This window comes from Callospermophilus lateralis, chromosome 7, assembly GCF_048772815.1.
Source record: "Callospermophilus lateralis isolate mCalLat2 chromosome 7, mCalLat2.hap1, whole genome shotgun sequence".
Taxonomy (NCBI): Eukaryota; Metazoa; Chordata; class Mammalia; order Rodentia; family Sciuridae; genus Callospermophilus; species Callospermophilus lateralis.
Window position 1 is genome coordinate 124473693 of NC_135311.1, and position 27007 is coordinate 124500699.

At 39.5% G+C, this 27007-nt stretch overlaps 1 protein-coding gene and 2 non-coding genes across 3 annotated transcripts; 1 reads left to right on the forward strand and 2 right to left on the reverse strand.

Moving 5' to 3' along the window:
- Positions 1 to 716: 716 nt before the first annotated feature.
- Positions 717 to 21861, reverse strand: Ppp1r8 (protein phosphatase 1 regulatory subunit 8). The gene is made up of 7 exons (XM_076863135.1): positions 21783 to 21861; positions 19872 to 19932; positions 12989 to 13142; positions 10776 to 10996; positions 8637 to 8781; positions 3517 to 3581; positions 717 to 1080 (listed from the first exon to the last, which is right to left on the reverse strand). The coding sequence occupies exons 1-7, from the start codon at positions 21836 to 21838 to the stop codon at positions 727 to 729; spliced, it is 1056 nt and encodes a 351-aa protein (XP_076719250.1). The 5' UTR covers positions 21839 to 21861; the 3' UTR covers positions 717 to 726.
- Positions 3136 to 3208, forward strand: Trnav-uac (transfer RNA valine (anticodon UAC)). Its single transcript has one exon. It is a non-coding gene; the product is annotated as a tRNA-Val (tRNA).
- On the reverse strand, positions 17861 to 18025 carry LOC143405361 (small Cajal body-specific RNA 1). Its single transcript, XR_013092065.1, has one exon.
- Positions 21862 to 27007: the final 5146 nt, after the last annotated feature.

The following is a 27007-nucleotide window of genomic DNA, read 5'->3' on the forward strand; positions in this document are numbered from 1 at the left end:
AAGAAAAGTAATGCCTTGGAGAGTAGAGGACAGTACTCTGAAAATAAATGAGAAACATAGGCAACTGGAGTGCTCAGGTTTGACAAGAAAAGTTCACACAATACTATAAGTTAAAACTATAAACCTGTGCCTCTGGCACTGGTCACAGACAAAGGGGAGTCTCATTCCAACAGAAAGGATCAAAGAGAAAAGCCTAACCATTGGACCTCAAAACCAAAGACCCAAGAAAACACTTCTGAGTTTAAACTTTAGCTTAACTGAAGAATGCTAAACCTTTTTGATCATCCTGGGATCCATGGCAACCCTTTTGCTACCTGGGACTTGCAAAGACAGTAAATAAAAATGAAGCTGTGGGGACCCCGAGACTGGTGAGGCTACTGCTACCTCCACAGCTCTGGATTCAACCTAGGTTATGTGACATCACATAAAAATGATCCTAGAAAGGAGAAGGAAGAAAGAGGCAATAAAAGGCCTGGGAAAGAGCCAGGGCAGTCTACTTAAAGGACCTATGAAACCTTTCTCTACATAGAAAGTGTTCTGAATACAGGTCTTTATGGTATATTTGAGCCCCACCCCCAGTCTTAATATTACATGGTTAGGACCCCAGGAGACATTCTGAAAGACGATACTGCACACATGGAACGTTTTTCTCCCTAGTTCATTAGTGCCCCATCACCCTTCCACCCCATTCCCACCCAATCCCACCCTTCTCCATGACCAAAAATATCAAATCAGTAAGGAAGGTGTGGGCTTCTTGCCCGGCCAAGCCTCTTTTGCATATTTCTTCTTCTTGGGTTCATTAACAGCTTCAGGGTTATAGACTGCAGGATTTGGTGTGGGGTTCATGTTCACTGCTGATGGTACGACGGGAGTCAAGTCCACATCAGGGGCGAGGTTCGGGTATGGCATGGGCAAGCCACCGATGAGTGCTGTCCCATGAATGCCATGCGGCTGGGAGCCTGCTTCACTGTGTGTGGGGGGCAGGCCCCCGTAGAGTCCTCCACTGAAGGCAAAGTTCTGCATGCGCCTGCTCCCTGATTCCTCCAGGCCCAGGGAGCCAGGGCCCTCCACCCGCTTCTTCTGTGGTTTGCCATGAAGAGAGGGAAAGAACAGAGAGGAGACAACAGGTGAAACAGATTGTAACTTTTTCTCCCATTCCAGCCTTTGGGAAAAGTTCCTAACTTCCAGCCTATTTTATTTCCCAGACAACCTATTCCATGGTCCTGAAATCTTACAGTTTTAAGAGACCTCACAGCTGTCATGTAATACAATGGCTCCCAATGTTGCCCTACAGTAAAGTTTTCACTATTCTATGTAATCAGAAAAATGAGAATAGTGTTATGAGTTTTACAGGAAGTAAAACTTATTCAATTTAAATGACTACTCTCTATTTTAGAGTCAACCCTTTCTCTCTTATTAATGTAAAAACACCCCATTAGGATATGGAGGTGATAATTCAACTATTTTCTTTGGAAGGGGGTAATATAAAGGTAGCATTTCCATACTGGGTGCCTAATTCTTTATTCAGTTTATTTTTTAATAAGAGACAAGGTCTTACTATGTTCACAGGCAGGATTGCAGTGACTATTTATAGGCATGATTCTATTACTAATCAGCACAGGAGTTCTGACCTCTGACCAAGCCAATCTATTCCCTCTCAGGCAACCAAGCCATATCTCTATCTATCTATCTATCTATCTATCCATCCATCTATCCATCCATCTATGGTATTTATTTATTTATTTATTTAGAGTCAGGGTCTCAATAAGTTTGCTGAGGCTGGCTTTAAATTGGCAATTCTCCTGCCTCAGCCTCCCGAGCCACTAAGATCACGGGTGTGCACCAGACTGATTGCCACTTTTTAAACATTAATCTGAAAGCAAAACAAATCTGCAGTGGAGAAAGTAGTCTACTGGTGGCCTGGGGTTGAGTAGGAGGGGAATGGTTACAAAGGGACAAGAAGATGCTGGGCACAATGGTGTACACCTATAATCCCAGCTACCTCAGGAAGCTGAGGCAGGAGGATTGGGAAGTTCAAGGCCAGCCTAGGAAACTTACTGAGATCCTGTATCAAAAATAAGATAAAAGCTGGGTGTAGTGGCTCATTTTACAATCCCAGCAACTCGGGAGGCTGAGGCAGGAGGACATGAGGACAGCCTCAGCAACCTAGTGAGAAACTGTATCAAAATAAAAAATAAAAAGTGCTGGGAATGTGGCTCAGTGGTTAAGCGCCCTTGGGTTCAATCCCCAGTATTAATCTCTGCCCCCAAACAAACAAAAAAGTAAGATTACAAAGGGCTGAGGATATAGCTCAGGGGTTAAGCACCCCTGGATTCAATGCCCATACAGTAGAGATAAAAGAAGTACATGAAGGATTTTTTTTTGGTACTGGGAACCCAGAGGTTCCCTACCACAGAACCACATCCTCAGGGTTTTTTTTTTGTTGTTGTTGTTGTTATTGTTGTTTGTTTGTTTTGGTGCTGGGGATTGAACTCAGGGCCTTGTGCGTGTGAGCTTAGCTTTTTTTTTTTTTAATATTTATTTTTTAGTTGTAGTTGGACACAATACCTTTATTTTATTTGTTTATTTTTAGGTGGTGATGAGGGTCGAACCCAGGGCCTCACACATGCTAGGTGAGCGCTCCACCACTAAGCCCCAGCCCAAGCCCAGTTCTTTTTTTATTTATTCTGAGACAGGGTCTAAGTTGCTAAGGTTGGCCTTAAACTTGTAATCCTCCTGATTCAGCCTCCTGAGTGGCTGGAATTATAGGTATGTGCCATCATAACTTTCACTTCTTAGTTTTTCAAAATATCTAATCTTTAAACCTATTCCAGACTGAACTAACCTTCCTATCTGTGCCATTCCTGTGCACACAATAATGGCATGGCAAAAAACACAGGTGCCATGCAGTACTGCAATAATGTTTTTCCCTCACATAAAAGCTTACTTTGAGTCAGAAGGGAATGGCCACAGGAAGATGGGTCTCTCTGCACCCTTCTAAAAGTTTGATTTATAGATTCATATTAGCACATAATTTATATGTTTCACATCAAACTGGCTGGTCACCTGTATCCCTTCTGTGGTGTTCCAGGATTCCCTACACATAAACAGGGGTAAAAGTACTTCCACAGGGTTGGAGATATAGCTCAGTTGGTAGAGTGCTTGCCTTACATGCACGAGGCCCTGGGTTCAATCCCCAGCACCCCCACCCCCACACAAAGTACTTCCACAGAATGAAAAATATGAGAGGAACACAGAATGTGTTTTAAAGTTACTCACTAGGGTTAGGGATAGAGGCTCTCAATGGTACAACACTTGTATGTATAAGGCCCTGGGTTCAATCCCCAGTATAGAGGAGGAAAAAACAAACAAAAAATAATGCATATAGTATTGGGGTTCAAACCCAGGGCCTCATACCTGCAAAACACACATGCTAGCTACACTTCCACCCTCTAGAATGGGTTTTTGACTCCAGATCACATGTGATTTCAAACACTGTTAAAATGTGCTTCCTACCTTTACTGGGACTACTGCAGTTTGCACCATGTTCCGGAAGCGACCAACTGAGGGATCCACATCCTCTGCAAAAAGAGATGAGGGCAGGGTTGGGTTGGTACTCTGCTGGAAGGAATAAAGGTACAGGGCTGACTGCACACTAAACCATAATTCAAACAAACGGTCAAATTCAGCCAACACTGGAAGTGTTCACTGTGCACTGAACACTGTGATAAATCCTCCCACAACCCATGAGGTAGGCACTCCTGCAATCAGCATTAGGTAGATGAGAAAACAGACTGAGGCTGAGAGGAGTAAAGGGACTGGCCCAGTTTCTCCACTGGAGGAGAGAAGCTGGAACTTCAGTCCAGGCAACCAGAAACACATCTATGCTCTACACCACAATGCTGCATTGCCTTCCCCAAGATCTTTCCCATTCCATGCATTTCCCTCTTTTAAGGGGAGAAAAAGAATAGATATTATCAATCTCACATTAGTGTTAAAACAATGACAAGAGGTCACATCCGACAGATCTTGCCAATACCTGCTCATTAGTGAAGAACAGATTTAGGACCCAGACTCAGAGCTTCAAAAATTTACCCTGGATTTTTGACTTGAATAACTTGAACTTTATAAAATCAGTACACATGTATGCATATCAATATACATGTATGTATCTGAAGCCTCCTGTCCAGATAAGATGGGAAAATGGCTCCCTTTGAATTGCTTATACATATTTCACTGTGCCCTACAAACCTTCTGGATTTATTCACTCTGCAGGGAGAAGGCACTAGACTCAGGTTGTTGCTCTTCAGTCACTTACTCTCTCAAGTCTCATGTACTGATCACCAGGTATGGAAATAAAGAGCAAGACTGAGGAGTGCACAATAACAGAACCAGAGAGGTTACAACACAACAGAGATGCTTCCAAAGAAGTGCAAAACAGGGCTGGGATTGTGGCTCAGTGGCAGAGCGCTCGCCTAGCACGTGCGAGGCCCTGGGTTTGATCCTCAGCACCACATAAAAAAAGACTGAGCATGTGGAAAAGAGCAGGCACGGACCCATCACTACTACTGAAAACTATTCCAAACCCCTTTTAGCCTATTATTGTGGCAGAGAAGGAATTCTTTCCCTAACAGATGTTGCACATCTTATTTTTCTTTTCTTTTCAGTACTGGCGATTAAAATCAGGGTGCTTTATACATTCCCAGCCCCATTTTGTATTTCTAATTTAGAGACAGGGTCTCACTGAGTTGCTTGATGCCTCACTGTTGCTGAGGCTGGTTTAAATTCACAATTCTCCTGTCTCAGCCTACCAAGCTGCTTGGATTATAGGTATACACTACCGGGACCAGCCCTTTTTGTATTTTATTTTGAGACAGGGTTTCACTAAGTTGGTTAGGGCCTTGATAAGTTGCTGAGGCTTGATTTGAGCTCATGATTTTCCTGTCTCAGCCTCACAGGCATGAGCTACCACGTCCAGCTGTACATTTTTTTTTAATTTATTTTTAGGGCTGGGGAAGTGGCTCAAGTGGTAGCGCGCTCGCCCAGGTTCGATCCTCAGCACCACATACAAAGAAAGATGTTGTGCCCGCCGAAAACTAAAAAATAAATTTTAAAATTCTCTCTTAAAAAAAAAAAAAGTCCTCTTTAGGTGTGAGATGGGAAGCCGCCCAAAATCACTTAGAAAGGTTATGTTTGATTCATTCTACTATCTTTCCTATTCCTATATATGTCTATTTTAAATGCACCGAAGTTGTCTGCTATTGAAAAAACATTCCTATGAATCCTGATGGAAAAAAACAGAATTCTGAATTTAATTTGAATAATTTGCTTCTGATTTATTTAAGTGTAGTTTTTCACATATTAGAATGCTCTAAGAATAGAACCTAGTATCACATTCACAACCAATCTTTGTTCAATGAATGGCTCCTACTTCGAAGAAAAGAAAGGAAAAGATCTAGGGTCATTAGGAAAGAGACAAAGTCCTTCCAAAGGTGCTCTAACTTTTCTCTTTTTGCTATAGGAGTGCTATTCCAATCATCTTTTAAGCAAGGAGGGCTAAATGAAGCACAAGAGCAACAGGAAGCCAGATGCAGTGGTACACAACTGGAATCCCAGCTACCCTGGAGGCTGAGGAAGGGATATTTTAAGTGCAAGGCCAGCCTTGGCAACTCAGAGAGCTCCTACCTCAAGGATTAAAAAATAAATAAAAAAGCAATTAGTGGAGTTCTGCCCTCCACACATCCCCGTTTTGTGCTGGCCAAAGGTGCTCAGGGTTTTACCCTCTGCTCCTTTTTTTCCAGCCATTCTAGTTCTAGAAAGGATACACTGTTCCAGTATATCTGTGCTTCTGAAGACCTACACACAAAACTCCTTGCTAACTTTACCTCTGGCATAGGAAAGGTGGCATGGGTGAAAGACAGATGATGATGGTGATACCAGTTAGCATTTTTGAGAATTTTATACCAAGTATCCTTAAGTATTTTTTAATGTATATATTTTTAGTTGTACGTGGACACAATACCTTGATTTTATTTTTATGTGTTACTGAGGATCGAACTCAATGCTTCCTGCATGCTAGGCAAGTGCTCTACCACTGAGCCACAACCCCAGCCCCAAATATTTTTCAATATACTAATTTAATCTTCCTGATAATCCTGTGAGGTCATTAGCCTGTTAAATCACTCGGCCAGGTTACACGTTACTAAGTGGAAAGGTGGATTTCAGACTCAGGTCCCCTGATTTCAAAGCTCTGCTCTTAACCACATTATATTAATAAAGCTCCAGGGTGCTAATTTTCAAGGAGAAAACAGCAGCACATGCCATGACTACCAAGAGACTTGAGATGATCTAAATATTTTTCAAACTGCTGGCTGTTTATTAGTATAAACACAAAGTGTTTTTTGTTTGTTTGTTTGTTTTGTTGTTGGGGAAAGAACCCAAGGTGCTCTACCACTGAGCTACATCCCCATCCCTTTTTTGAGACAGGATTTTGCTAAGTTTCGAAAGCTGGCCTTGAACTCAGGATCCTCCTGCCTCAGCCTCCCAAAATTCTGGGATTAAAGGGATAAGCCACAGTGCCTAGCCAGAGGTTAGCTTAAAAACAAAATTCTAGGGGGTTAGAAGCATAGCTCAGTGGTAGAGTACTTGCCTAGCATATGCAAGGTCTTGGGTTCAATCCTTAGCATAGAAAAAAAGAATCTAGGTCTAGCCCATGGAAACTCTTATTCAATAGGTCTGGGGCCCAGAAATTGGCTTTTCAGATTGGTCTAGTCCCTGTCTGAAACTTCTCTTGCACACTTACTCCTTTGAGAAGGAATCTACTCCACTTCATACACCATCAGAAAGTGAATTTGTAGTCACTAGAAAGAGTGCCCTCACCTTTTTTTCCCTAATGAACCCATATTTTTTTTTTTTAAAGAAAGAGTGAGAGAGAGTAAGAGGGAGAGAGAATTTTAATATTTATTTTTTAGTATTTGGCGGACACAACATCTTTGTCTGTATGTGGTGCTGAGGATCGAACCCAGGTCACATGCATGCCAGGCGAGCGCGCTACCGCTTGAGCCACATCCCAAGCCCTGAACCCATATTTTTTAAATATTAGAGCATTATAATTATATACAGTAGTTGGGTTCCTTCTGACAAAATTATACAAACAAGGAATTTGATTTCAATCCCCACTCCCCCCTCTCTTTTTATTCCCTCCTCTACTTAACAGATATTCCTTTCACTTCTTTATTTTAAAAAACTTTTTTCTTAAGTTGTAGACAGATACAATACCTTTATTTTATTTATTTATTTTTATGTGGTGCTGAGGATCAAAGCTAGTGCCTCAAATGACTAGGTAAACACTCTATCATGAGTTACAACTCCAGCCCTTTATTTATTTTTGATTGATTGGTACTTTCTATATATAATAAAGGAGAAATTCCCTTTGGTACATTTATATATGCCCTGATCTCTTTCATGTGAATCTTTAATTCTTCTAAATATAAGTCGGGAATTTGCTGTTTTCCCCTTTTCCTTATGCTGCACCAAATACTTGGTATCCACTAGTTCTGAATTTGTCCCATTCCTTTCTGATCATTCCATGCTCCCATCTGAATAACTTAAAACTTAATTGCAGAACCTGAAAGTTATTCTCATAGCATTTCAATCTGGGAAGTAAAAGCAACTTGTTAGGCTGTATTTTTCATTTGTATCCATTAATTTTATTCCAAATAAGGTTTAAAAAAGAAAACAAAAAACCCAGGCCTATCACCATTATATTAACTCTATATACTCCTACCCCTATGTCAGCCACCTGCCAGAGCACCTGAATGATATAATAAATTGGAAATTTTATTGTGGCCATCCCTACAAACTGAAGCTTGAACCCTGTTCAATTACCTGTAAGTGACTTCCTTAGAGACAAGCAAGACTTCAATGTGATTAATGATGGCAGAAGGTATTCCAACCTTGGAGCTACCAATCCTACTCAGAACGTCATAAAGACAATAACATTTTATTGTAAGGTAAAGATAAATACCCATATTTTAGTTAAACTTCCACTATGATAGGGAAATGCTGGGTCAGCAAAGAATAATTATAGCCTTATTATTTAATATCCAAGACCCTTTTTTTTTAAATGGTCAATGGAAGACTTTTTTTTTTTTTTGAGAGAGAATTTTAATATTTATTTATTTAAGTTTTCGGCGGACACAATATCTTTGTTTGTATGTGGTGCTAAGGATCGAACCCAGGCCACACGCATGCCTGGCGAGCACACTACCGCTTGAGCCATATCCCCAGCCCCCAAGACCCTTTTAATCTTTTCTTTTTTTAAAAAAATTTTTTAGTTATACATGGGCACAGTATCTTTATTTATTTATTTTTTTAATTTTTATGTGGTGCTGAGGACCAAACCCGGGTCTCACACATGCTAGGCCAGCGCTCTACCACTGAGCCACAACTCCAGCCCCCTTTTAATTCTTTCTTTGTCACTGTACCTGGATAATTCTTGGATGTTTAGGGTATTCCACCTATGTTGTCTCTAATCCTAATCTTTGTTGAGAAACTTTCCAATTGACCTGTCGGTTGTACACACTACTCTCTGAGATCATAACATTTCAACAGAAGAAACCAGGAAAAGATCTCACCTGGGTTGATGATCTCATCATCTTCGCTGAAAGTCACCCGTGAGTTCTTCCTCTTCCTCTTTGGTCTCTGAATGTCCAGATTTCCTTCCTCAATGGTGAGGGTAGAAATCCGTTTGTTGTGGGCAGTGTTGAATTCTGTCAGATTCTAGGCCAGGATTCACACAGAAAAGACAAGAGTCAGTACAGGGACTTTGATGGAAAAACAATAATAAAGGGCAGAAAGGCAGTAGGGGCTTAATCAGACCTCCAAGACTCTCTTCAGCATTTATGGAAGATTCATACTATCCTTAGACTGCTAATACTAACAAGTCTCATTTGAAAGAAAGTGAACATCCACATTGACTAGTGTGGGAATACTATTCAAAAAAGGACATAAAGAACACTGAGAATAGGTCATCATTTGTATGAATACGAATACCCTTCAGTTGAGGGTTTTTTTTTTTTTCTTTAAAAGGAAGGCTATCATATTTTCATGCTGAGAATTAAAATGCGTCTGGGAGGACTCCAAGAACTGTTTTAAAGTAACTAAACAGATGAAAAAGGACAACTGACTGTTCTTTTCAATCTCTCGCCTTCAAAATTCTTAAGGACATTATCAGTGCACTTAATTTTTGGCATTAATATTTTGTCACCCTCCTTCTTACGTCTGGCCCCACTTATATTCGTAAGCATCCATCCACTAATCTTGATGATTAACCTGGCCTTAGCACTATTGCCTGCCTCCTTCTCAGTCCACTGGACTTATTCCAATCTGCAATGCAGTTTGATATATTAGAATGAAGACCTAGAGAAGACCTAAAATACTGAACTAAAATATAGGCACACAAGCTGGGGATGTAGGTAAGTGGTAGACGATCTTTCTAGATTATGTGAGGCTCTGGGTTCAATCCCCTGGTATTATAAGGCACAAAACAAGAACAAGAACAAGAACAAAAAAACCAGAGGAAAGCAGCCTGTAGGGAAAAAGAGCAAGCATAACCATTGCAATAGCCTTACAATGACTTCTAAATTATAAGATTTCTATTGTATTTTTCTTCCTAAAGACTAGGAAACTGCCTTGGTGTATAGGAAGAGTAAATGCTTGTGGGTAGTTAAGGACATGCTTTCATTTGGTCTAACTGAACAGACAAGTTACATCAGTGCAGTGACACACGTGAAGGCTACTAGTGTCAGCCTCTAGAAAAGGAAAACTTGGGCTGGGAATATAGCTCAGTAGTATAGTGCATGCTTAGCATGTACAAGGCTCTGGGTTCAATCCCAGTGCCAAAACAATGACAAAAAACTTCCAGCATTTTAAATTTTGTAAAAATTCCTGGCCTTCAGGGCATCCAGGCCCATAAGAACAAAAGCAGTCTAATTCTAGTCAGAAGACTCCTGGGCTGTTCAGATACTATCAAAAAAAGCTACGTAAATGAATGAAAGTGTCAGTCCTGCTAAGTTAATGCTGTCAACCTTTTTGCAGTGATGGAAAGAATTACCTTTAGGTATCTGAAGAAGACTGGTTCCAGGACTCCCTTCCCCATGGATATCAAAATCTACAGACACTCTGGTCCCTCAAAAAAACAAATTCATATAACCTATGCACATCTTCCTATGTATTTCAAATCATTCTGGATCACGAATAATACCTAATACAACATAAATGCTCTCTAAAGTTATTATTCTGTATTTTTTAGGAAATAATGAAAAGAAAAGTCTGTACATGTTCTATATAGAAGCAATTTCCCTCAGTGAACAACTTATCTGCTGTTGGTTGAATCAAAAAATGCAGAACCTGCTGATATGAAGGGTTGACTCTATTTGCACTATCCAATTATGGTATACACTAGTTATATGTGATTTCTGATTATTTGAAATGTGGTTAAGTAACTACTGCTTTGAACAACATAGCTCTAAGCAGTCCAAGAGATAGAAAAATATAATTCACAGTCTTGGCTTCTAATAGCCAGTGAAGGAGCACAAGACCCCTAAGAGGAGGTCTAGTGGCAGGAGATGCATACAACACTGCCAAAACTCATTATTTGGCTCAAGAAAACCTCCTGCTGCTAAGCCACTGGCATTAAAAGCGACAGAGAACAGCTATATACTCCAAAAACCAGTGTCCCAAAAGACAAAACAATGACATAAATATGGAATTACATCAAGCTCAGTTTCTTCCTCTGGAAGCCCCAATAGGCCCTTGAGTTCATCATCCTCTCCACTCATCTTTTCATCTCCTTTCACAGCTGATGGCAACGTCTGAGGCTTCTCGCGCAGAGTGTATGCCCTTGTGGAAGCGCCAAATGAGACTGTGGAATCGATGGGAATTTGTTGTGGCTTGTGAGGTTCCAACCGAATGTGACCTAAGAAAGTGCCATGTGCTGGGAATAACCAAATCAGAAATGTAAGAGGAGAAACCAAAAAAAGCCTGAGTTTAGAAGGGAGAGCATCATCTTTGACTCGTATCAAATCAGCTTCTCCCAGAACATCAGTTTTGCTTTCTTCGTTTATTAAAAAGAAAAAAAAAAAATAATGCCCACATTCAAGATTATGGTCAGAGAACAAGTCTTTTAAAGTGAAAATGGTACTGGATCTACTGCATCCTCTGATATGTCTTATATTGAGAAGGAAAACTTCTTCACTAAGCCTTCAATCTCTTCAATAGATTTATTTTTCTGAGATGGGGTGTCACTAAGTTGTTGAGGCTGGCCTCAAACTTATTATTTTCCTGCTTTACCATCCAAGTGACTGGGACTACAGGCATGCACCAGTATGTCCAGTTTCTTCAGTGGATTTCTTACACATCTTCAGTTCTATTGTTCACCCACATAATAAATACTATTGCCTGTTCTCTGCTTTCAGACAGGCTTGGCTCCTTTGGGTCCAGTAGGAATGGCTCCAACCCAACAGAAGCCACCAAGGCATGAGATAGGCATTGCTGTGATCTATATCCTCTCCAGCTTCAAGCATAAGGAACACAAAAATTGCTGGCCTTGCAATTCCCCATAAGACCAGAAAGGGGCCTGGCCAAAATAGGTGCACTGTCAATGCCAAGGCAAGCCAAAATCCTACTAGAGATTCTAAATAATTTTCCATGTCACCATTCTGCATGTGATGAAATGCAGAGAAATGTTCTTGTGAGACAAGGTGACCAAGTACCTTGCATAAGATATGTGTCTATGTGGTTTAGGAGTCAGGGAAGAGGAGTCAAACACAATGATGAGCCTTACAGGAAGCAGCAGGACCATTACACTTCATATCATATTCATATACAGGCAAAATGAACAAACTTCAGGGTCCCACACAGTGAAGCCTTATTTGTACTTCTATGGCTTATCTTAGTAAAGTTTTAAAGTCTTACTAGTTGAAATTAAAACTGATGTAATCACAGTCAAAGCAAAAAGTAGCTGGTTGTGGTGGTACATGCCCAGGTACTCAAGAGGTAGAAATAGAAGGATCAAAGTTTTGAGTTCAGCCTGAGCAACTTAGTAGACCCTGTCTCAATATTGTAAGAATGAATGAATAAATGAATGCATGAATAAATAAATAAATCTGGAGATGTATATCAGTGGTAGAGTACCCCTGGGTTCGATCCCCAGAACGGGGAGAAAAAAAACAAACTAACAAACCCAAAATGTACTTGGGATAAAGAACCTAATATAAATAACTAAATTTGCTCAAGTTTTTTTATTTGTTTGTTGGTGGTACTGAAGATTGAACCCAGGGGTGCTCTACTACTGAGTAACATCTGCAGCCCTTTTAAAAGTTTCTGAGACAGGGTCTCACTAAGTTCTTGATGCTGGCCTCAAACTTGTGATCCTCCTGAGCCACTGCATTTTTTTTTAAAAGCCTTCTTTCTTTTTTCTTTTTTTAAAGCCTTCTTTCTTTTAAAAATACCTTTGTTTTATTTATTTATTTTTATGTGGTGCCAAGGATCGAACCCAGGGCCTCGCACATGCTAGGTGAGCGCTCTACCACTGAGCCATTACCCCAGCCCCTGAGTCACTGTATTTTTTAAATGTCTTATATATTGTTGCTTTCCTACATTAATGCAGTTAATCATGGTTTCTGCTTAAACTGAACTTCAATTTATCATGGACTTATAATACTCAAATATCAATACTCCCTAATTCCTTGGTGCCATTTTTGTTTGCTATGTATACATTGTAACTTCCTTAGGACAATTCTATAAAAGTCCTCTTCTCTCCCTAGTCATTGCTTCAGGAAAACAGAACCACTGAAATAGAGAAGGATTTAAAAATCAAATAAACTTTTTCCTCGATGAACAATAAAACATGTTTTCCTAACTAAAAACCCCCAAAAGCATTTTTACACTGCCCACAGAGAATATGTAAAGTGGGAGAGATACTCACTACTGTTGAGATCTATCAGGAAAACTCTCTTCAGATGCTTGTGGTAGACCAATGCAGCATGGACCCGAGAGCAAGATTGATGGTCAATGGTAAAGTCACACAAATCAGGGTTTCTCCCAAATAAGTAATACTTCTTCTCATCAATAATGAGTTTCTAAATAAATATTAAATTAAATATTACTTAAATGTTGTTACAACAAGGTTTACTAAAAACTTCAAATCAAGTAAATAAGGATTTTTGAGTTGATACAATTTCTTGCTAAGGAGAAAAAAAAAATTCCCATTGCTTGTTTATTTTTTTGGTACTGGGGATTTAACTAGGGCGCAATTACCACTGAGCCACATTTCTAGCCCTTTTTATTTTTTACTTTGAGACAGGGTCTCACTAAGTTGCTTAGGGCCTTGCTAAATTGATGGTTGGCCTTGAACCTGCAATCCTGACTCAGCATCCCAAGCTAACAGACTTATGCCACAGTGCCCTGCTTTTTTTTTTTTTTAAAACTCTAGAGCACAATAAAATCAGTTCACTCCACACCCCCACCCAATGAGATCCCCCACAGTCTTTCCCACAGTGTTCTCCTAAGCAATCATCAAGGTCTAATCTGTCACATAAGGTACTGAATGGGGATGATCCTTCACATTCATTACATTAGTTCCTAAATGATCAATATCCAGTATCTTCGCCTCTGGGCAAGAGAAAAAGTATTTTGATACATTATTTCACCTACTGGCTCCTGGAAGACTTACTACTATTATAAAAATGTGTCATCAATATCTTAAATGATTTTTTCCTAGGGCACTGGATTTATCCAAATTCAGCAGAAACTCTTTTGTGGCGAAATTGTTGGGAGAACTGAGGTCAGGGGGTTACTGAATGGGAAAATATGTCTTTGTCCATTCCATAAGCATGTCATTGACCATTTTTTCCAAGCCAGAGGGTGTAGATGACCAAGAATGCTTCACCCATAGACTGCTGCACCTTGGTATGCCCATTATTCCTTAACATAAAGAATAATTTACTAAGACATTATGGAATGGAGGAATGTTAATTAACCTACCCAAATGCAGTGTTTAATTGTCCTGTGTTGGGATGAAAATAGCTTTTCCTAATTCTCCTAGAGGCAATAAGTCTGTCTCCAAGAGATAAAAAATTCTTCTGCCTATTGGAAATTTTCTTGGTTATTAACTTTAGTTCAAATAGGAAATAAGAAGTACAAAATACGTCCATGAAGTAATAAGACTGCTCTTCAACTGGATGCAATGGCACACGCCTATAATCCCAGAGGCTTGGGAGGCTGAGGTAGGAGGATCACATCACGAGTTCAGAGGCGCTGAGCAACTCAAGTGAGATTCTGTCTCTAATAAAATACAAAATTGGGCTGGGGAATGTGGCTCAGTGGTGAGTGTCCCTGAGTTCAATCCCTGGTACATCCCCCCCAAAAAATAGATTGCTCTTCAGAAAGTATACATTCAAATGAAGATCATCACTTGATTGGAAAAGGAATGGGGTATATTTTAATCATGCAGCCATATCCCCAAAGAATTTCTGGAACTTTCTTTAGATACTGGAATTACATTAGACATCACTGTATGAATGCCCAAATCCAACTTACCTTCTCATTTTACTCTGACCACAAAAAAGTATTATATAGAGTCAATTCTAATGAGTATTTACTATGTCTAAATGTGAACTTCCTTAAGTAGCAAAGATTTTCCAACTTTGGGGGAAGACAGTATGAGAATTAATATTTACTGAAGGACTATTACTGCTAGGCATTTTAAACACTATCTCATCTAATCCTTAACTCTGTGAAGCAACTATCACTTTTTTTTTTTTTTTTTTTGTGGTGCGGGGAATTGAATCCAGGGCCTTGTACATGCAAGGAAAGAACCCTACCAACTGAGCTATATCCCCAGCCTGCAACTATCACCTTTATTATTAATGATGAGAGAACAGAGTCAGAGATGAAGTCATCCAATGCGGTTGGGTAAGTATGCAGCAAAGGTGGGACTTAAACCCAGGTATGACTGATTTGTAATACTAATATCCTAAACAATGTGCCATGGGTCTGGAGCAATTCTGAGAAGAACCCTATAATGTTTCAGCTGCTATAATATAACAGCAGAAAGCAGAATTTCATGGACTAGCAAGCTATTATTAAAAAACTGGGGCAATGGGTTTGATTCCCAGTACAAAAAGAAAGAAAAACTGGGGAAAATGCTGACATGTTTATTTTTTATTTTGTCAAATAAGGGTGCGTGTGTGTGTGTGGGGGGGTGGGTGGAAGGAGGTGCTGGGGACTGAAACCAGGGGCTTGGGAATGCTAGGCAAGTACTCTACCACTAAGCTACACCTCCATAGCATTTAACTGTCATGGCCCAGTATCATTATCATTTTATATAAGAAGGGTCACTTTATCAGAAGATAAGAAGGAAGGGCAAGGATGAAGGATCATTCTTTGAGCTGAATTTAACTTCATAAAAAACTCACCCCACTTCCATTTTTATATTTCTTTTAATCCTGATCAATAAATCCTTTGCCACAGATTGGTGTAAACCAAATTATAACAGAGGAAGGGTTCCAGGGTGAATTTTTACTAGCACTTTTTCCAATTCTAGCAGTCCAGAACATTGCTAGTGGTCCAGTAATCTAGTCTGACCACTGAAGAACATCCCTCATTCATATATGCTGTATTTTATTTATTTTTGGTACTGGGGAATAAACCCAGGGATACTCTACCACTGAGCTACATTTCCAGCCTTTTTTTTTTTTTTTGAATTTTTAAAAAAATATTTATTTTTTAGTTTTTCGGCGGACACAACACCTTTGTTTGTATGTGGTGCTGACGATCGAACCTGGGCCGCATGCATGCCAGGTGAGCGCACTACCGCTTGAGCCGCATCCCCAGCCCCTCCAGCCTTTTTTTTATTGAGACACTGTCTTGCTAAATTGCTGAGAATGACCTCAAACTTGAGATCCTCCTGCCTCAGTATCCCAAGTCTCTGGGCTTACAGACATATGCCTGGCACCTTTTTCCTCTAAATACAAAGTAAAGCTCTAGTTTACATTTCACATTAACTCTTTCTATAATCTCTTGAGAAAAGACAGCACAAAGCTGAGTTAGTACTAGACTAGGAATCAAGAAGTTATATTTATTCCTAGCTAATTTCTTGAAGTCAGTGAGTTACTGTTCTCCCCTATGCCTTTAGTGTCACTGTACCTCATGCAAAGAGACTCTCAGCACTGATAACAGTAATAACTGCTGAACATTTATGTGTCACATGCTGCTTTATAAAAGTTTTACGTTGTCATTTTAGGTGAGGACAGCATCTTACAAGGTGAGCTTCCTATTTTTATAGATAAAAAAACTGAAACATAAATTAACATACTCAACTTCATGCAGCTAAATATTTGTGGGGTGGGTTAAAACTTGAGACCTTAGTGTCTAGGTTCTTTTTTTTCTTTCAATTTTTTATTTGTAGTTATACATGAACAGCATGTCTTTATTTATTTTTATGTGATGCTAAGGTTTGAACCCAGTATCTCACACGTGCTAGGCAAGTGCTTTGCCACTTACTTACAGCTACAGCCCCAGCCCCGGTGTCTAGACTCTTTTAACCATATTAATATTTTCCTCATTCCTAACATCAAAAGATGTACCATATATCAAGGAATATTTTCAGGAGTTAATAAGTACTGTGGGTCACATTATTTTTCTTTAAATAACCACTTACCCAGTTTATTTCAAGCTTTAGCTTGAAGTTTCAATGAGTTCAAGCTAGCTTGGATATGTGAGTCACCTCTAGGAAATCCATTTCCAACAGTGTCCATCTACTGCTGGTAGCACTCATTCCAGGGCCATACTACTACAGAGCACCAGGACTTAACAATTCAATTAGATAGTCACCCTTGTGTCTGCTTTGGCCTAAGTTTTAAGATTTGGTTAAAAATAAAATATTGCAGGGCTGGAGTTGTAGCTCAGTGGTAGAGTGCTTACCTAGCATGTGTGAGGCACTGGGTTTGACCCAATAAAAATTGTGAAAAAAATTCTTAATAAGATATTGCTTTAGGGCTGGGGATGTGGCTCAAGCTGTAGTGTGCTCGCCTGGCATGCATGCGGCCCGGGTTCGATCCTCAGCACCACATACAAACAAAGATGTTGTGTCCGCTGAAAACTAAAAAAATAAATAAATAAATATTAAAAATTGTTTTTTAAAAAGGATATTGCTTTAGAATTAAGAAAGCCCTGAGCTGGGGTTATGGCTCAGCGGTAGAGCGCTTGCCTCGCGTGTGCAAGGCCCTGGGCTCGATTCTCAGCACCACATAAAAATAAATAAAATAAAGTTATTAAAGAGAGAGAGAGAGAGAAATAAAGGCTAATAAATTCTTAAAAAAAAAAAAAAAAGAATTAAGAAAGCCCTGAAATTTCAACATCTTTTTTCTAGGTAATATTTATTCAGTCTGAACCTTAATACATTTTTCATTCATTTCAATATGCACACAGATTTTGTTCTCATAAGTTTAAAAATGCCCACAATGTTCTCAGTGGGTCATAAGGAATATATAAGACCACCAACTCTTGGATTCTGGAATAACAATGTCCAAATTTTGTATTTGTAGGGTGCCATAGGCATACCAGAGATTAAGAGATCTGTTTGAAGCAAAAAGAAGAGGCCCTTAAATTAAATGTATATATTCACTACCAGAGGCATCCCAATTGCAGAAATGTTCAAATGTATGGAACTTTAGAGGAAAACAGTATTTCTTACAATCAAGAAAATATGTTAAAAGGTGAATGAAATAATAAATTAGTTTTTCCATACTCATTAAGTCCATAACTCCTTGACCAGCTATGACCAACGTCACTATTCAGTTGTGCCTTTGAGTTATAACTCAGAGTGTATCTTTACACACTGGGCTTAAAAGACTCATGGCTTTATTTTAATATTGCACTTCTTCAACCCAGCTACCACAGCATATCACAAGCCTTTGATACAAGGCTAGGATATAGACAGCTCGGTTAGTATCAAGTGCTGATGAAAATCTAAATCCTTAAACACCTCTGGGCTAGGGATGTAGCTCAGTGGTAGAGAACTTGCCTAGCATGAATGAGGCCCTGGGTTTGTTTCCCAGCACTGCAAAACACATTTCTTAGGTCTATTTCTACCAAGAACAATACAGAGATGTCTAAGGATTGCAACTTGATAATTGTGTGGCAACTCAGTATACCTAAGAGCACTGAAAGAGAACATTATCAGCAAATGGAAACCAGTAATCATAGGGGTAGTGGATAAATTACAGTGCTTTGAAAATATAAATTATTTCACAAAAGAATATGATGTTATCATTAAGGCTAGGCCTCTTTGTTCCTATTGCAAACAGGCAGAAAAAAAGATTTACTAAATTCTTGTAACAAAATAGATTTTTATATACCTTCAAGCTTCAAGTTATCCTACTTAGCAACAGATATATTTTCTATCTGTGGAACCACCTATAGTAAAAGAGATTTTACAGCTATTTTAGTTAAATTATTTTCTTGAGTAATCTTGACATTTAATCAAAGGGATCTATGTGTCTGGCTGAGAGCTAGAAGAATTAATAATAGGAGAATTCACTGTAACCCATAGATGCTTTCATATTTTGCAAAGTATCTAGTTATTGCCACAACATCTTGAAAGTGACAATACATTTGCAGAGCATCCTTCAGAAGACCATTAGCTTTTCAAGCTATCAACCATGGAATTACAATGTTTTTATTCTATACATTGAAGAAAAACTTCATGGGGCTGGCTTATGGCTCAGCAGTGGAGTGCTCGCCTTCACACGTGAACCTCACACGTGGGTTCAATCCTCAGCACCACATAAAAATAAATAAATAAAATAAAGGTATTGTGTCCAACTACAACTAAAAAATAGATATTTTTTAAAAAGGAAGAAAGAAAAACGGCTGGGGATTTAGCTCAGTTGGTAGAGTACTTGCCTTGCATGCACAAGGCCCTGGGTTCAATTCCCAGCACCACCAAAAAAAAAAAAAAAAAAAAAAGAAAAAAAGAAAAACAACCGCATTCAGCATTAGGGCCTTGAACCTAAATTATAGCTGAATAACCAGTATGCTTAATCTCCACTTCTTAGTAAATAACACAATACGGATTTTAAAAAAATTTACACAGTCTAACAGCTAACTTGTGTTTTCTTGAAAATCTATGTGGTATTCACTCTAGAGACTTGTATAAAGCTGAAATTCAGCTCAACTTTTTCTTTATTGTACTTATTTCAATTATAATTATGCAATTTTTACGTGATTCTCTCTAAAGGGTACTTAGAGGACAAAAACTTTTGTTCTGTCCTCTTTTGTAGTCTCTTCTGCTAACTCAGTGACACACACATAGTAAACACCCAATAAATGTTTTGAATGAATGAATTTTACTGTCATCCTATGTTGAGAAAGTGGCTTAGTTTACTATACTTCTTTGAACGTGTTGGGCCTGAATCTCATAGAAGCAACTCAAAAGTTAAACTCAGTCTATACGATTCATTTTCTTCTTCGGTTATTGCATACCTTGTGCCTTCCACACAATTCCATGTACTCAGAGAGAAGGAATTCACCAAGAAGGCTTCCAGTTTGATTGGGGCCTACAGGCCCATGACCTATTAAAACTCTTCATTTGGAAGGTGAGAGAAGTCACAAAAAACTGAGTGTCTGTGGGAGATATGAGCTTTGAATGTGTAATATCGTCATAAGCTTTTAATAGAAAAAAATTTCAGGATGAACGAAAGTAGCATTGCTGGAAAACAAAGCACAGGAGAGGGGGTGGAATAGTGAGTCACTGGCAAAAATCTTTAGAATGGGGGGGGGGGGCAGGGAGACATACATTTTCATACCTCAATTAGTTTGTCTCCTTTGACTACATCCAGATGTAAACCAGGTGGGGGTTTACCTGCCCTGAAAAAAAGATGTAAAAATAATTTTCAGGATGAGTTCATAAATGTTATTTACAATTATTGTTCCATTCAATATTGCAGCTTCCTTACCAGCCTATAATTAGTTCATGTTCGGCAAAATGTCATCTACTTAACTGTTACAGCTCCTTTCTACATTTAACACTTATTTCCCAAGAGATTCAATTGCTCTAAAACAGATTTTAGTGGCTCTGTATTTAGAGCAGCACTAAAGAAACCTATATTTTAACATTGGATAGTCACTTCAAAGAGAAAGCACCAAAGAGGCCGGAAGTACTACACCTGGGATAGTCTGGTCACCCAGAGTTTGAATCTTAAGACTTGTTACTACACTAATATACAAAAGTAGAATAATTAGTTGTTGCTTGGTGCTGGTCAAGATTAGTCTCATCATAGAATAAGCAGAAGATATTGTTCTGAGCTCTAAGAACAAATCAGAGATGCATCATTAGGGAACTAGGGCAATTCAGAATCATGCCCACAAAACCAGGTACCAAAACAGGAGGTGTGTTACTCTTGAACAAGTCTTTCTACAACGACATGACAATGCAAAGTTCTACACTTCACCATACCATTCAAGGGGGACATACATGTCAAAGTACTTAATACAATGCCTGGTACGTAACAGATCCTGATAAAATGGTAGGTGATCTAAAAGAATCTCTTCTAACTATGTTTGCATTTGAAATCAATGCAGCCATAGATCAAAATGGACACATAATTTGTAGACTGAAAGCAACTGGATGTTACGAAAGTGTAAAGGAATCCATAAAATATCCACACATTCATTTGCTTCTTGGATTTAATCATTTGATGTTTAAAGAACAATCTTACCAGAGGCCCTACATTTGAACATGAAAAATGTAACCTATCTAAAACTGAAGATGCAACATAATCATCTCATAGTCCTATCCCAACTTCTCTATGGCAATAATTAAAAGAACAATGCACTGAACAAAAGCCCATTTTGACCAGAAAACAGGGAAAGGAATGTTAAATCCAAAACATACTTTCTTAAGTCCTACTATGTGTCTGACTCATGTTTAGGAGCTGAGAATACAAAGACCCATCAGTCTCTGCCCTTGAAGATCTCACTATAACAGGAGACAGAGGGATAAGACGTTAATAATACACTGTGATGAGCTACAGGAGAGAAAGCTCTAACTGGGAAGCGTCTCCTGGCAAAGCAATTATTCATTCATCTTGTACCCTACCCAAAGGCTTAATTATCCCATTATTCTCCAAAACTTTCCATGGGATGAAAAGCATTCATTTCCACAATTACTGATGCTTTTTGTACCAGGCTTCATGAGGACCACTGAGAACAAGGGGATTGGTCAGCGCCATCCCTGCCCTCAGGAAGCTCCCAGTCTATGGAAGACATTAGAGTTTTGCACACAGGATGCAGCAAGGACAGAAGAATATAGGGCTCTGAGGCTGGGTTGGGGTCGGGAAGCTGGCTCGTGCGCGCTCCGGACGTACAGGAGGGGGATCAGGTACAGCGCTCCACAAGAGCACCAGGCACTCAGTCAGGAGTTAGGGGTAAGTTCGGGGCCAAGGCCCCAAACCTCACAGGCGAGCGGCTCAACACCCAAAGGACTGCCTAAGTGAGCTCCTTTGAGTCCCCAATCCTAGGTTTCCTCAGTTCTTGGGCCCGAGCTTCAGGTTCCCGATTCCTCCACACGTCGCCCGGCCCCTCACAGCGGACAGTTTTCTCTTAACCATTCCAGGGGTTTTGAGCCTTTCGGTTCGCAGCCAAAGAAAACCGACCTCCCTTCCTGCCCAGTATTGCTGGGGCCAGGACACTCCGGCCCCGGCAGTCCCGCCACTCACCAGGTCGGACAGTCGAACAGCGGGAGGCTGGAGCCGGAGTTCGCGGCTGCCGCCATCTTGCGTCTCCCCCTCCCATTTGGCGGGCCCGAAGCACGCCGGGAAACTGGAAGACCGGGAGGGAAGAGGCGGCTTCCCAGCAGCCTGCGCGCACGCACGCGCGCGCACACACGCACGCACGCACGCGAGGCGGCGCCTCTAGTGGGTACTAAGCTGATTTTGAGATCTTTTCAGAGTTGACCTCTGGGCTTCTATACGGGTAGGCTGGGTTGTCAGTGGAAAACGGGCTTAAGGGTGGAGAGTCAGTCTCTGTCTACATCCTCCTGCAGATGCTCACGAGCTCTATAAATCTGGCGACTGCGTGGTCCCCTAGGGCTTGCCCTCAATTTAGAGAAATAGGGGGCAATATTCAGAGAGCAGAGTGCTAATTCATTCTGTTTCTCCTCTTCCGGAAAGCTGCATCCTACCCACTTGCCCTACGTGTGGGCCTTGAGGGCTTCTGTAGATTATCTGGGAATTTGTATTAGTATGTTTATGAAAACTGGACAAGCTGGAGCAGATCCAATCAGAAGGCAGGCGTCTGTATCTTGACTGTACATGACTCAAATGGTTAATCAAGTTGTAACCCATTGGAATTTTTTTCTTTTGGTCATAATGCTCATACTGTGCAAGAAAGAATTAGAATTGCAGTCTTGCCGTAGGCCACCAGCTGACTGAAGGAGATCAACTACAGGGCCTTTGTAATAGCTATGTGTATTGAGTAACTAAGTACTTACCTGGGCCAAGGGCCAAGTACGTATTTTATATGAATCTTTCATTTAAGCTTCATAACACTCTTTTTTTTGGTACTGGGGTTGAACCCAGAGGTGGTGCTTTACCCCTGAGCTACATCCCCATCCCTATTTTTTGAAATTTTTAAGACAGGGTCTCCCTAAGTTGCTTAGGGCTTTGCTAAATTGCTGAGGCTGGCCTTGCAACCACCTCCTGCCTCAGCCTCCTGAGTTGCTGGGATTATAAGCATTTCTAACTGGCCCTGGCAACACAACACTCTTTGAGATAAGGATTATTATGATCCCTGAGTCTACTTAATGCCAAATGCTCATTAATAACTACCATCTCTCATACTTTTATTTTGTTATATATTTATTGGTATGCAACAGATGGCCCATTTTTTACTTTTGCGGGAAGTCAGAGAATTATCAAACCTGCAGTTTTTATTTTAAAGAAATGAATTGCATCATTATCATTACCCAGAAACAGGTGTTGCTCAACAAAATGTGGAATCATCTTTGTATGATGGAAGTTTCCTTTATTGATTCCCTTCTGCTGGTACTGTATAGATCATATGTAGAAAATCAGCCTATTCAGAAGATTTTGCCTGTAGTGAAGTCTCTGGTACTCAAGATTTAACTGCAATATTGACTTGAAATTTAAAATGATAAACTCTTGGTAGGTTAAAGAATCACTTTTAACTCTGGTCTTCAAAGCACAATAAACTCATCCAGATAATCAGATCACTTATCAAATGGCCTGTAAACCTATTTTGTCCCATTGTTCCAGATGTAGAACACCTATAAAAACTTGGGCAACAAATATGCCACTTATGGTAACTTTGAAATAATTATGTTATTGGAGATATTTTCTTTTGAGAAAAGTAATAGGTGAATGGTTAGTGTTTGAAAAAATATATATGAAAAAATATGTAAAGGACATACAAGCTCTAGATTATGATTTCTAACCTATGGGAAACTGATGCATCTGTTGTTAATTTTGTTGAAATACATAATTAAGAATTTGGTAATTAATGGATTCATATCCCCCTTTTCAGTCTGGTGATTCCAAATTAAGACTAGGCAGATAGGAAAAATCCTATTCCTAAACTTAATTTCAAGGAAAGAAGTAATTCTAGGGCTGGGGATATAGCTCAGTTGGTAGAGTGCTTACCTTACATGCACAGGGCCCTGGGTTCAATCCCCAGCACCAAACAAAACAAGTAATCCTATGGCTCCCTCCTTTAAGCACAAGGATACGATTCTTTAGAAAGAAGGAAATAGTCTCAAACATGTTGTGATTTGTAACAGAAAATAATAACATACTTTTTATCTACAGTGATTATATGGGCCTTTGAGGTTCATGCCCCTTTTAGGGATGAGGTGATGTTGAAGCCATTTCTAGCTATCAAAGACCTGACAAAATCTTATGTCAACTTTGCCTTTCAATTTCTCAGCTTCTTCACATGGTCCTTCCAGTATAATCCATACAGCCAAGAAACCTAAAAGTTATAATCTTACCCTTATAATTCTTTACTCCTTGGCCATGTTCCCCATTTCCAGCTCAGCTGATATTCACACTGGCCTCTGATGTAATGGGACCTTACATTTACCCAGGTCCTTATAAAGCAAAATGCTCTTTGTTTGGGCGCCAATGATGTCAGTACAGACCAGCAAACTGGAGGACAGTAATGCAGGCCTTTCACCTTTTAAAATGGAGACTGTTGAACTAGCTGCCTTTGGATTTTGGTATCTCAAAAAAGAGTGGACTAGAATCTAAAGACATTAGGAACATATCAGTGTCAAAAAACTTTAAAGCATCTTTGATATGACTTATGAATGATCAAATGGAGTATAATCCATTTGAAAAATTGTGTGTGTAGACAATATAAGCTGGAAGCTTCATTTAATAGGGTGGTAAATGAAAAGAAGTGCACAAAGTGCTGACAGAAGAAAGAATGTTCATGAAAAGTTGGGTAGAAATGATCATTTCCTCAGATTTTTAGGGACTTACAAGCATGGTGGTGCATGCCTATAATCCCAGCAATTCAGAAGGCTGAGGCAAGTTCAAAGACAGATTCAGCAATTTAACAAGGCCCTAAGCAATTAGTAAGACCCTATCTCAAAAGTAAAAAATAAAAAGGGATGGGAATATGGCTTAGTGGTTAAACCTGCTGGGTTCAATCCCCATTCCCCTTCCTGTAACAACAACAACAACAACAACAACAACAACAAAAAAACCCAGAATTTTAGGGAAAGCTTCATGGAAGAGATGGCAAGCAGGACATCAAAAGATCTATTTATTAGTGTTGCATGGAGACAGTATACAGTGTCTAAAGGTGTGGTTTTGAAGCCTGAGTACTTCATTAAATCCTGGCTCTGTCATTTGTAAGCTGTATGACCATGGGCAAATAACTTTACCTCAGCTTTCTGAGCTATTAAAAAGGGAATCCTCACATAGCTTTATAAGTTAATAAATATAAAACATTTAGCATAGTATCTTGCCATTAGGGTTAAAATATTCCACAAATGACCATTCACATACTGAGCATCCTCTCAAGACTTTCAATTCCTTATTAGACTGCTATTCCTGCCTCAGGCCTTTCACTGTAAAATAATGAGGCTAGTCTACATGGATAATTCAGGACTTTAGAGATGGCATGGACCAGACAATATAATGTAATAAAGGGTAGCATTTTTTTATTTTGCCAATTAGATTTTAAAAAATAAAGTCTGCCACTTAATAATATCACCAACATTTTACCTAAGTAGTATTAAAACACTCTGTGTGTGTATGTATGTTGCTGGGGATTGAAACTGGGGCCTTGCACATATTGAGCTTTACCAATTTACCCCCAGCCTTTTTAAAAAGTTGGAAGACGATAGGGATGTTAGCGTAGTGGTAGAGACTTATCTAGCATGTGTGAGGACCCAGATTGGATCCCCAGAAACTTGGAGGGGGGCGGGTAAGGCCACCACTTCATTTTTCTCGTTTTTCCATGGACTGTTATAAACTTGATCATTGATCATAAACCAACACTAAAGACTGTATTATTGCAAATTTATTTTTTAAACTTTAGATTAGGGATATAGCTCAGTGATAGAGTTCTTGCCTAGTGTGCAGGAGACCCTAGGTTCAATACCCCCCCCACACACAAAAAAAATTAGTGCTATATTGTGAATCAAATTTCAGTTAGATGAGGTATTCAAATGAGCAACTCAGTTGGTCCAAAAGTAGATCATGGGCTAAGAATCAAAATCTTTCAACCATATCTTGGTTAAATGGAGATTCTAAAGTAATTCTATTTTGTGATACTGAAAAGTAAAACTGAAAAAATCCTTTGAAGCTTAAGGATACATTCAGTATGCTTGGAAAAGCAGAGAAGAAGCAGGTGATTCCTAGCTTATGGAACAGGATACTAGACTGAGACATAAGTGAGGCTCTGCTCTGCACTTAGTGATCAAAAGCAAAAGTTGCATTTCCATAACTGTGGTCATTTTATTTTACCTAGATTCAATTAGTTTTTCACAATCATGACTAAGTCTCTGAATAGAAAGAAAAACTGAATGCAAGAGGCTGAGTGTTTTGCTTTGCACAGACAGAATAAACTCATTTAATGTTTTTGCCCAATGATGCAAGACAGTAAAAGTTTGGTTTGAGAGCTAGATTGTGCATTGCAATGGGTGAACACTCCCATTTCCAGCCCTTACATAAATCACACACAAACACACACACACACCCTCTGGAAGCACCAGTCTTACCATTTAGCGAGTTCTTGTTCTAAAACATCCCCAGATGAAGTGGCCAGAATGACATTTCTACTTTACCCTATACAAGTTTTAATTCATTTAAAGAGAGGATGCTCCTAGAACATTTCAATAAAGGAAGGTAGAATAGGCTATGAGAAAAGAAAAGGGGAGTACAAAGGCAAACATACAATTTGTATGTTCATACTAAACCCATCATCTTTCTAGTCAGTTTTATAGCTGGAAAGAACTATTGAGAAATTTGGGGCCTGTGGGTTAGGTGATCTGTCCAAGTAGCCTCAGTAAGTTAATGGCAGAGCTAAAATTCTACAGGTCTTTTGTAATCCAGTCTACTTTTTGACCTCCAAGCCAATGGTCCTCACCATGACCACACATAAGAATTACCCGGAGCTTTACAAAATTCCCATGCCCAAACCATTGTCCAGACTAATGGAATTAGAATCTTGGGGTGGGGAGGCTAAGGTATAAGTATTTTTTAAAGTTTTAATTAAAAGTCATAGTTAAGAACCACTGTCCCAGATCATAGTGGTTCCAAAGAGAAGAAAGGCAGAGGGAAGGAGGACTCTGTGAATAAGTTTATTAGGCCCATCTAGCAAGTCCTTTGGCACCTGCCACAAATCCTAGGCCAAGTTCATATTTGCTCACTGTGACCATCATTACAACCACCACTGATCACACAGTACTATAGAA

Coding starts and splice junctions, on each gene's coding strand:
- Ppp1r8 (XM_076863135.1), bottom strand. CDS start 21,838: ATGGCGGCAGCCGCGAACTCCGGCTCCAGCCTCCCGCTGTTCGACTGT. Junction 13,143..19,871: donor AAGGAGACAAACTAATTGAG/GTATGAAAATGT, acceptor ATATTTATTTAG/AAACTCATTATTGATGAGAA. Junction 10,997..12,988: donor CCTGATAGATCTCAACAGTA/GTGAGTATCTCT, acceptor GGTTATTCCCAG/CACATGGCACTTTCTTAGGT.